The sequence below is a fragment of the Solanum stenotomum genome, unplaced genomic scaffold (genome assembly GCF_019186545.1).
Source record: "Solanum stenotomum isolate F172 unplaced genomic scaffold, ASM1918654v1 scaffold14636, whole genome shotgun sequence".
Taxonomy (NCBI): domain Eukaryota; kingdom Viridiplantae; phylum Streptophyta; class Magnoliopsida; order Solanales; family Solanaceae; genus Solanum; species Solanum stenotomum.
The window spans coordinates 1-11,441 of NW_026023141.1; the positions used below are offsets into that span (position 1 = coordinate 1).

The following is an 11,441-nucleotide window of genomic DNA, read 5'->3' on the forward strand; positions in this document are numbered from 1 at the left end:
CAATTGGAAACGCAGAAAGCCGATTCAGCCAGAGAATTTTTCACTCTCTGCTATGGCTATCAATGGAGAACAGTCGCACCAATCTCAGAGATCACGTCAATCTGGTCCTACCGTCAAGAAAAAATGTAAGTCCAATGAGAGAAAGAAGGGTGTTTCCCACGAAAACAATAAGCAACATAATCCCAAGGTACTCATATTCTTTAATTTTTATTTTAATTCTGTATATCATTATGTGCTTGGGTTGTCAACTGTTTTACGCTATTCCTGACAGATTTTTAGGCAATAATATGTGTGATGTACCCACTTAAGTAGATAGTAATTTCAAAGTTTTAGTATTGCTAATCGAATAGTTATTTCTTGAGACTTATAGGCATTGGCAATTAATTCCACTGTGAAAGAAAATAAGTTGCAAGCACATGCTTGCTTTGGTTAGATGTCATTCATTGGGTTTTACATTTTATCTTCTTATGGATTATGCTATTATAGGTTGGGAAGTCACTGATAATTAAGTCTCTTGTGAAACTTTTTAACAGTAAAAGAGGAGAAATTTTTCATGTGAAATGCACCTCTCTCCTTTAAGAATAATAACATCCCCAGTGTAATTGCACTAGTGGAAACTGGGAGAATGGAGTGTAGGCAACCTTACTCCTACCTTGCGAAGGTAGAAATATTGTTTTGCATATATCCTCTACTCAAGTAATGTATATCAAATAAGATAAATGCATAATAGCGATGCAATTGTTAATTTGATGATTACCTAACATGCTTTAATAATATTACAATTCAATCAAGTGAGTAAATAGGATTTAAGATCCACTAATTGATAATATAAAGCTTTAACTTAAAGATCGGATTGATTGGTTAAAAGATAGAGAGATTTAATTACAATCGTCAATAATTCACGTTACGATGCTTGATATGGAACGTGATAATTGCGCTTTTAGTATCATTTTATTTATGGATGTTAGTTCACTTTTTTACGCCTATAATTATTTTTTTACTTGATTATTATGTTATCTATTGGTGTTAAAGTTTTTTTGTATGAAATTTATTATACTTATATGTAAAGAAAGAAGAATAAATATTGGTTTCTTTCTTATACAAGTCAAACTACTCGACCTCCGTAGTTACTTAGGATTAGAGCTGTCAAAATGGACTTGTCCCTTGAGGCCACCCCAGTCCAATACGCTACTCGGGATTGTTTTGGTTAAGATTTCTTAAGTCCATTTAAAATTGATGCCTAGTGCAGGTTACCTCTCCTATGTGGTTTGCGAGCTATTGCATAGGAGCGGGGGTTTTACCATGTGCGCACCCATAAGGTAGCGGCTGTGGGTTTCCCTTGTCATAAAAAAAAATGCCAGCTCAAGTCAGTTCGCTGGTTATTGAGGCTTGACCGGATTTAGGTTGAGGTCGTCTCGTGGGGCAATCAGGATGAACCTTTATAGGTGGAGGAAGGAATAGTGATGGATTCCTATAGAGCATCCAGGAAAAGCTAGCTCCTACTCTTCCTCCTTCTCCTAAAGGCTATTTAATTTGAATTAGAAATTTAAAAGAAGATTGTGAAAAAAAGAGAGTAAAAACTAGGAATAATGATCATTGAATGCGTTTTAGTATCTTACACAATGCTTTACTCATTGTGCTTTAAATCCTAATCACCAAGTATAGAAGTTGCATTCATGATTATAAACTAATGTAAACTCTAAATTTAAAAGGAAAATTGTGAAAAAGAGTAGAAGCTAGGAATAGTGATTACCGAATAAGTCTTGGTATCTTACACAATACTTTACTCATTTCGCATTAAATCTCCAATACTAAAATTCCTAATCACCAACTATAAAAGTTGTATTAGTTTTTTAAAAAAAAACTATAAAAGTTGTACCCATCGTAAAAATGTTCAAACACTTGTTTCTACTCAAAATTTGTTGTACATCTTTATTCAAATTAAAAGTGGTAATATTTTAAAGTGAATTTAAATATTATTAGTTTTTATTATGTAGTTGTTTGATAATGTTTAACTAATTAAACTTGCATATAAATGCAAAAGAAGATAATCTCAGATCAAAAGGAAAGGGGGATATGGCGAAATTGGTAGACGCTATAGACTTAATTGGATTGAGTCTTGGTATAGAAAATTACTATGTGATCACTTTCAAATTCAGAGAAACCCTAAAATTAACAAAAATGAGCAATCTTTCTCCTGCTTCAACTAATAAATCCAACCAAAATTACCACATCGTCATTTTAAAGGAGAGATGAGTTTGGATATAACGATGATGCAGGAAAATTTACCTCTTACATGCTTGATGAAGAAGGGGGTATAGGATGTTAATCAAAACAACTTTATGAATTGATTCAAATGTGCTTTGCGATGTGTTGGTGTTGAATATGTACTTTCATATAATTATATGTTAGAAATGTTAACAAATTGACATACATTTAAATTTGGATTTAGATTTAAAAAAATGAAGGATTAGTCCACCCCAACCCGTGACACGCTTTTGAGGTTGGGCTGGGCTGGGCTGGTCATTTTAAGGCTTTTTAATATGGAAGGGCTGGCCCGCCCTAACCCATCAAATTCCTTGGTCTGCATAACTTAAGCTGAATTAGATTGAACAGACCTATTTTGACAGCTCTATTCGGAATGAAAATTACTTGAAAGATTTTGACTTGAGATTGTGTAAGGCCATGAAATGTCGAAATTCTCCTCTTTTTATCAACTTTGTTTCCTAATATATATATAGCCAAAGAAGCAAACAATATTTCCTTTATACAAACTAAACTCTTTGCTAAATTTTTGCAATCTTGAACTCTCTCCACTCTCTTCTCCACATACAGTTCTCATCACCGCTAGGGTTTCAAGCCGCAATCCCCTCTTCTTCTTTGTTTACGTCAACTCAACCCCCGGGCATTGTGAGTTCTTTCCTTAATTCTTCTAATGTTTTTTGATTACCAGTATTCATTAAAAACTCTAAATTTCTTTTTCACGATTATTCATTTTATGTCATGAAAAGTGATTTATTCTTAATTTGTTCCATTTGATCGTCATCTGTTTCAATTGTTGGAATGTGTTTTTATTTCTTGTATTATCCTTAAGTGGGACTAGTTGGATGTAAATATTTCACGTTTCAATTGACAAAGATTTATATATATGAACCGTCGGATTTTACTCAGATTTATGATATGATCTATGTGTGAACGACTTATTTAATTGCCTTTTGACTCTTTGTTTCAAAATTCCTTCTTTATGGAAGATTTACTTTTCTAAATCTATGGTTTCTTGATTTTCAGTATTGTGGAATTTGATATTTTGATTTCTTCGAACCACAGTTACCAAGGTGATGAACTGCTTAATGGTGATTGGGAGATTTACATTTCAAAATCTATGATTTTAAGTATAGTGAAATGTTTTTTCTTCTTTTGATACTGATGATTAGTGATCTATGAAGTAGAGTCTAGAGTTTACCTCATCTGCTCCTTCTATGAGATCCTAATTTCTAGCATACTAAAACACTTTGTTAGAGTGGATTAGGATGTCTTTCTTTTGATTGTTCACAAGTATACTTTGAGGGAGTTTATGCTTTAAATTTTCCATTGTCACTAACACCGTGCTTTTTGTGCAGAAAAAATTAAATGGAATTGTTGAAGGACAACATGATGACTATTAGCTCTGATGAGTTTGAGAATAATATCATGGCTGATGCTGAGGAGTTTTCTCCAGCTATTCAACAACAGGACAGTGGGACTCACAAGGTATGGTTTTCTTCCTCTCCTATTTTTGAGTATTTTTATTCGTTTTATATGAAGAACAATACTGAAACTTATTTATTTCGGTACAACAACAACATACCCAGTGGAATCCCACAAATGGGGTCTGGGGAAGGTAGGATGTACGCAGACCTTACCCCCCCCCCCCCCCCCCCCCCTTTATTGGATAGAGAAGCTGTTTCCGATAACCTTTTTATTATAGAAGAATGGTCCTTTTTTCTTCTGATCGGTAGTTCTGCAATAGTGAAACATATCTAAGGTTACACAACCAACAATTACTTGAATGGATGAAAATTACTATTCATTTTGCTTCATTTGAACTCATCTTATTCCAAATCCATTTTTTTTATTTTCACAATGTAGTTATATGGGCAATTTGAACTCCCCTATTTTTTTTGAGAAGCTGCTTCTTTAGATCTTGCACTTTCTGATACTACTACTCTCTTGTTTGTCTTTCCATTGTTTTCCTTATTTTTTTGAGAGATGTTGATGAATACACTATTTAAATGAGCCTTTGTAAGTGAACTTGTTGAAAGTGCCCAACCTAAATAGAGAGGAGTATAAATAAATGTTTCATGGGACTGACACCAACTAGTATGAGTTTGAGCTGTAATTGATATGTATATATCTCTTTCATCTGATTACAATACCTCTTTTGTCTTGGATTGCAGGTTCCAGAGGACGACTTCAAGGCTGTTGCTTATAAGCAGGAATGGAATGAAGTATCAAAATTACCTGCAGACTACATTAGGAGAGAAGACATGGAGATCAAAGATGTAGCTATGAAACATGTGTTGCCTTTCCTTCCTGGTAAATCATTGATGAAGTTTCGGGCAGTGTCCAATGAATGGAATCATTGGATAGTTTGTCCGTTATTAGCATACCAGCAAAGCACTTCATTCCAGAAACTTTCAGGCTACTTTTATCAAGTTGTGGATGTGGATTTCCAATCTGATCCTAATTTCTCGTCTCTGGACCATTCTGCGAATGGTATCCCCAATCCTTCCCTGGGTTTCTTGCCTGAAAGGATTAAAGTTCTCAGTTCTAGCAGCGGGTTGCTCCTTTGCCAGGGGTTGGAGAGTTATTACGTTTGCAATCCTCTGACCGAAGATTGGAAGCGTATCCCTCCTCATCAATATTATCACGGATCTGATCCAGCTGTCATTCTTGCGTTTGATCCTCAGGGTAATATTGAATCGTATTTTCACCTTGTTGCTGCTGTCCCTCTTCTTGATCAACCAGTTGTGTTCTTTGAGATTTACTCGTCTCAATCAAATTCCTGGAGTCGCTCTTCTTCAGAGTGTCTTGAGTTGGAAGATACAACTCTTGTTGGTGGGGGATTATATATGAAGGGGATGGCGTACTGGAGTACAACATCAAATGGTGTGCTAGCATTTGATGTGAAAAATGAGGTCGCTGCAGTTCTACGTGTGCCTATTCCACCTGGGAGATATGGTGCCTTGACTCAGGTAAAGGATGAGCTATCTTACGTAACTGTTTACAACGATTGTGGGGATGTTTTTATGTTAGATATATACGGAGGAATGGACATGAGTCTGAATCACAGTGTCTGCATAAATCTTGGACACAAGAAGTCTCGCCAAACACTGGAGAAAGATCCCTTTATTGACAATGGTACTGTGTTGTGCAGCGTATTACCCTGCATAAACTGTGGTGATGACATTGTGGTGATCTGCACAACTGAAAGGATATATCTTTATTACCTGAGTGGGCAGAAGGTTGAGACTTTTATGACTCCAGGACAACTAAATCCGAAGAGAAGATTCATACCTTACACAAACAGCCTCGCTGCGATACATGAGCTGAAGAACTAGCTGTTGCTGTCAAGTAGAATTCTCATGTCCTTCCGTCAGAACTCCTTCAACATTTTGCATTTTCTTTTGTTTTTATTTGACTTGGATTGCAGATTAAGTTGTTTGAATAGCTTTGTGTTTTTGTTATAAATATGTTTTGGATTGCCAATAGTTATTGTGAGTTTTTAGTTGTCAGTTCCTTTCTACTGCTACTGTTTATATTTTATGATGGAATGTGAGGTATGATTAGCTTTACGTCGGAGGTGGAGGGTATTTACTACTTGAACCGATCTCTCTTGTTTTTCTCATAATGAAGAATTAAAGCTTATATTATTCACGTTTACTAGTATATAAATATAAAGATATAAAACTAAAATTTATTATATATGTGTTTTAATGAAATTGGGAATCGGGAAAAATTCAATTTAATTCGGCATCAATGAAGGTAGTAGACATCAGATGAAAACATATAATTTATTTTAATCGAACACAAAATGCTACTCTTCAAATTATTTCTAATAATTATTTTGAGGAAAATACTAAAGGAAAAAGAAGATACTTTAGAAGATTAACTATGATAATATTCTTATAAATTGGGTTATTCTCTACTTATATACTAGTAAAAACATTAAAATTATCTAATGTAATAATTAAGATGGACACAAACTAGGAGATACACGCTAAGTAAAAGTGTATCTATCACTAATAAAATTTGATGCAAATTACACAATTTTTACTACTTTAAGGTCTAATTACATAATTCTCGTAAAATTTTCAAAATTACTATTTGTGTCAGATTTCGATCTTCAGATACATGTATAATCTACTTGGATAAATTAGGTTAAAAATAGGTGTAATTGTATCTTGGATGCACTAACTTACTCGCTCACCTTTGTCCTACATCGCTTGCCTCTCTCCCTCTCACGCTCACCTCTTTTCCTATGTATCTAAATTTCAGAATGTATCTAGTTCCCCAAATATATATATCTAGTGTGATTAGATACACTGATTCTCTCGCTTGCCTCCCTTCTCTCTATCTCTCGCTTGCCTCTCTCTGTATGTATTTTTATTTTAGAATGTATCTAATAGCAAAAATACATGTATATAAGTGTATTTAACTTCAAATTTGATATAAAATTATTAATTAGTGAGACATTATATTATTATTTCAAACTCTATGGAAAATTAATTTAGGGGGTTTGAATTGACTTTTTAAAAGTAATTTATAAGCACCATAATTGGGCACACGTAGCTTTTGATATTCTAAAAACTTTCTCTGCCTAATTTTTTTTAAAACACTTTTTTATATTTCCAAACACTTTCTAAATTTTAAAAAAAGCTTAAAAAAATAAAAATTAACTTTCAATAAATCAATCTTGACACTCTACAAAAAATGATAGAAATATTTCTATAATAAAATTCGTATAATTTAAGTTGTGAACTTAAAAATTATGCTAAGGAGTATATAATATAATGGAATAACCTTAGTAAAATACTCTCCATATTTTAACAGTTCGCTGCGCTACTATGCCCTTAAACCCTTTTCCATAAACAGTGTCTTCTTTAAACCCTTTTTAGTATTTATCCATCCCATTCTTCTTCTTCTTCGCCGCCGCCGACGATGCTCTTAGTCTTTTGAGGGTTGCAGTTGGAAACCCAGAACGCCAAATTGATTCATAGACTTTTCTCTCTCTGCCATGGCTATCGACGGAGAACAGTCGCACAAATCTCAAAGGTCACGTCAGTCTGGTCCTACCGCCAAGAAAAAATCCAAGTCCGACAAGAAAATAAAGGGTGCTTCCGACGAAAACAATAAACAACATAATCCTAAGGTTTCTTGAATAGTATTTTTTCTTGTAGTTCTTTTTTGTTCTTTATGTGCCTGGGTTCGTCTACTGTTTTACTCTATTCTTGACTGATATTTAGTAATAATCTGGGTAAATGTTTGTTTCAGTCTATTTTGTTGGTCTAACCAGTCATATATGAATAGATTTTGTTAGTTCTTTTAACTCTCGACCTAAGTCTCCTCACTGGCTCCAGGGTCTTAGCTTTTATCATGTAATGGAGAAAGCATATCTACTTTTGTACTCTTTGCATCTTCTTGATTACTTCATCAAGAAAATAATAATTTGGGCACAAGTCCAAGATTTCTTGAATAGTAATTTCTTGAGACTTATAATGTAAATTTGTAGGCATTTGCATTTAATTCCACGGTGAAAGCAAAGAAATTGCAAGCATGAGCAACAGAGAAGGAGCAGAAGAGGCTTCATGTCCCAACAGTTGATAGGTCCACTGGTGAACCAGCTCCATATGTTATTGTAGTGCAGGGACCTCCCAAGGTTGATTTCACATGGTTGTTTTTGGTTATATGTCATTCATTGGGTTTTAGGATTTTCTTATGGATTATGCTATTATGCTATTATAGGTTGGGAAGTCACTGTTAATTAAGTCTCTCGTGAAGCACTATACAAAGCAAAATTTACCTGAAGTTCGAGGTCCCATCACTATAGTATCAGGTATGGATTGGCTTCCCACCTTGTTCCTTTTTCCGGTTAGCTTAGTCCATAAATGAATAGTTGGAAGTATTAGAAAGAAAGTATGGATTCACCTGATCACATCTGAGATATTATCTTTGATGGTTTCTGTTTCTCTCATGTTTCGTCTTGATTGTGATTTTTATCTCCTTCAAAAAGGAGGTAGAGAGGGTATCAAATATGCTGGAGGTGTTGGGTGGTTGTGGAAATTATTCATTTAACATCTTACAGTAGATCCATTTTCTTGTTCCTTATCCTTTTCCTGCTCCCTATTTCAATTACAATGGTAGGCTTTCGAGATGGACTCCGTACTTTAGAGAAGACCATAATTAAATTTTCCTAATACTGCCCCCTAGCCCATATATCATTTCAAGTTTAATGAATGAAATAAAAGAGGAAAGCTAATTTTCTTGTATAAAGATGTTTTTGTGTAGGAGGTTAATTTACTTTCATTTGGGTTTCTTTCAACTTAATATACTCCGCATTCAGAATAACTTCTGCTGGCTGGTTTTTACTGGGTTTTGACATTATATTTAGTTCTCCACAAGCAAGACATGCCTCCAAAATCAGTTGGGACATGGTATACAGTGAGTGCTTGGTTTCGCGTCCGAGTAATCTGCTGTGGTTGTGATGCTGTTGCTGACTCTGATATGTATATAAACTGTCAAATTGTATTTTATAGCTATACTTTTTTTCTCTTTTCGTTTTTTTGGTACGTGATCGAGGATATGCTTTTCTGCTTTATTGCAATATGTTAGTAACTGGTCTTGTCAAATGTGCACTTAATCCCGGTAGGCAAGGCACTTTGTATGCTGAATGTTGTGCCTTGCTAAATTGCTGTTTCTGTGGAAGCTCTTAGTTGGTGATTCAACACAAAACCTAGGTTAATTATGAAACTCTTGAGTTTTGCCTAGAGGTTGACTCTAAATCATTAAGGTGGCTGGATCAATTTAGTGTGAAGTGTTCAGGAAACTCGGCAGATGGAAATATTCTAGTCACTACTTCCTAGGAATAGGAAATTAAAATATTTTTACAAGAGAGTTAGTTACTACTTACAATTGCATTGTGAACTTAAAAACTTAACCAGAAATAGAGTGGAACTTGAACTACCATGGTCTTTATCCACCAATATATTAACTTAATATGCAGTGTTTTATTTCCATCAATTTTGCGTCTTTTTTCATTTAGTTGAGCCTTGTTAATATATCCCATAAAGCAGGTTTTGGTGCTTTTCTATGCCTCTCCTTTGACATTATTGATAATATCTAGAAGACTTTTTTTTCCCTTTTGATGTCCCAAAGTAAGGTGTCAACTTAATCAATTAGAAGAGTAGCTATATATGCAGTATTGGCATAACTATATTCTATTGCATTTTACTTGGATCTTTGGTATTGGAAAATTATTGTTAATTCATTTGTGACATTGTAGGTAAGCAGAGACGTTTGCAGTTTATAGAGTGTCCGAATGATATCAATGGAATGATTGATGTGGCAAAGTTTGCGGATTTGGCATTGCTTCTCATTGGGCTTTGAAATGGTGCGCTTTTGTTTCTTAAGAGAAAAAAGACTCTTTAGGATAATCATAAGATTATTCTAGCGTTTTCTCATTGAATATGTAGCAACTACTCTAGTCTAAGGATGGTTTATTCGTAGCAAGTTAGGTGAGATTGAATTATATGCAGATATTATCATTAATGTAAGTTCTTGATTCCTCTGTCTTTCAAATTGATCCTCTTTGTCCCGTTTTATTTGACATGCCTTTTCTCATGACATGCAAAAATATTAGTACTTGAAGAAAGTGTAATACTTTATTACTCTATACCATGATATCCTCAGTAATACCTGATCACTTTTAACAACTATTTTCAGTGTTATCTTTTGACACTATCAATTCAATATGCTAGTTAAGTTATTTAATGGTGTGTTTGATCAAAATCTCTCACAGAATAGCAGAGGGACTATCAGTTAGATTCCTTACACAAACTTAATTGGTTATATTAAAATTGACATTTGTTGCATGCTTCCATCTTGTTACCAAGGTAACACAGTGGGTGTTATTTTCTTCCTCCAGTACCTTTCGCATTTACCGATTGGTAATTTCTGCCAACTTTATTTCCTCGGCTTTGGGGACAAATGGCTAAAGTGGATTGAGACATGCATCAAAACTGTCAAGTACTCTGTGCTTGTGATTGGAGAACCTGTGGGTTTTTTTGAATCAGAAAGGGGACTGAGACAGGGTGATCCTCTCTCCCCTTTCCTGTTCATCCTAGCAATGGAGGGATTTAATGCTATGATGAGGATTGCTACACAAAATAGATGGATCAAATGCTTCAAAGTGGGAGGCAGAGGGGGGGAAGAAAGAGAAATTGGTCATATGCTCTACGCAGATGATACCATCATCCTTTGTGATCCTGTAGAAGAACAGATAAGCTACATTAGAGTGATATTGGTACTTTTTGAAGCAGTCTCAGGATTGCAAGTGAACTGGGGAAAAAGTAGTCTTTTCCCTGTGAATGAGGTACCTCAGATAAAAGAGATGGCAGGCATACTAGGGTGTAGTGTTGGGAAGCTGCCTACCACCTATCTAGGCATGCCATTGGGTAACAATCACAAAGCCTTGGAAATATGGGATAGTATTTTGGAGAAAATTGAAAAGAAGCTTTCTGGATGGAAGGCTCAATATCTTTCACTTGGAGGACGATTGATCCTAATAAACTCTGTTCTTGATTCTCTGCCCACTTATGTGATGTCTCTATTCCCAATCCCAGGAAAAGTAGTGGAAAATCTGGATAAGCTAAGGAGAAAATTCTTATGGCAAGGCAACAAGGATGGAAAAGGCTATAACTTAGTAAACTGGGAAACTGCTATACTTAGCAAAGACAGAGGGGGGCTGGGAATTAAGAACTTGAAACTACAGAATGAGAGCCTATTGAAGAAGTGGTTGTGGAGGTACACTGAAGAGAGATATTCCCTCTGGGTCTCCTTACTCATTATGTACTAAAAGTTATGGTTGTTTGAAGTTGAACCAAAACTTACGAAAAACTTAGGAATGACTTGAATGAACTCTCTTTAGTTCTTCTTGAAGCTGAAGGTGCTATATCTAGTGACCTTAACGCTTAGGAAAATTTAAATTCCTTAGTAAAAACTTACTTCACTACGAAGGACGGGTCGAATCTTAGCTCAAAAATTTTCTGGGATGTTACAATAAATTTTGCAGGAGACATTTGAATTCCTTAATATACTGCAAAATCATGGATTTCCTAAAGTTATGGGTGTTCTTACACATCTCGACCAGTTCAAAGATGTTAAGAAGCTTAAAAAGACGAAGC

At 34.9% G+C, this 11,441-nt stretch overlaps 1 protein-coding gene and 1 long non-coding RNA gene across 3 annotated transcripts; both read left to right on the top strand.

Moving 5' to 3' along the window:
* Positions 1-46: 46 nt before the first annotated feature.
* LOC125850171 (F-box protein At5g49610-like) lies at positions 47-5,628 on the top strand. 2 transcript variants are annotated; one of them, XM_049530055.1, is made up of 3 exons: positions 47-187; positions 3,621-3,750; positions 4,476-5,628. In XM_049530055.1, exons 2-3 carry the CDS (start codon positions 3,631-3,633, stop codon positions 5,598-5,600), a joined length of 1,245 nt encoding a protein of 414 aa, XP_049386012.1. In that variant the 5' UTR covers positions 47-187; positions 3,621-3,630; the 3' UTR covers positions 5,601-5,628. The 2 variants fall into 2 exon arrangements, with proteins under 2 accessions (XP_049386012.1, XP_049386011.1); XM_049530054.1 differs by having other exon boundaries at positions 48-187; positions 4,437-5,628.
* Positions 5,629-7,123: 1,495 nt separating this feature from the next.
* Positions 7,124-9,637, top strand: LOC125850172 (uncharacterized). The gene is made up of 4 exons (XR_007444750.1): positions 7,124-7,411; positions 7,772-7,918; positions 8,005-8,095; positions 9,542-9,637. It is a non-coding gene; the product is annotated as an uncharacterized LOC125850172 (long non-coding RNA).
* The last annotated feature ends 1,804 nt before the right edge of the window (positions 9,638-11,441 follow it).

Excerpts from the sequence above, each read along its gene's own strand:
- LOC125850171 (XM_049530054.1), top strand. The coding sequence starts at position 3,631 with ATGGAATTGTTGAAGGACAACATGATGACTATTAGCTCTGATGAGTTT. Across the intron at positions 3,751-4,436 it reads AGGACAGTGGGACTCACAAG|GTTCCAGAGGACGACTTCAA; the intron begins GTATGGTTTTCT and ends CTTGGATTGCAG.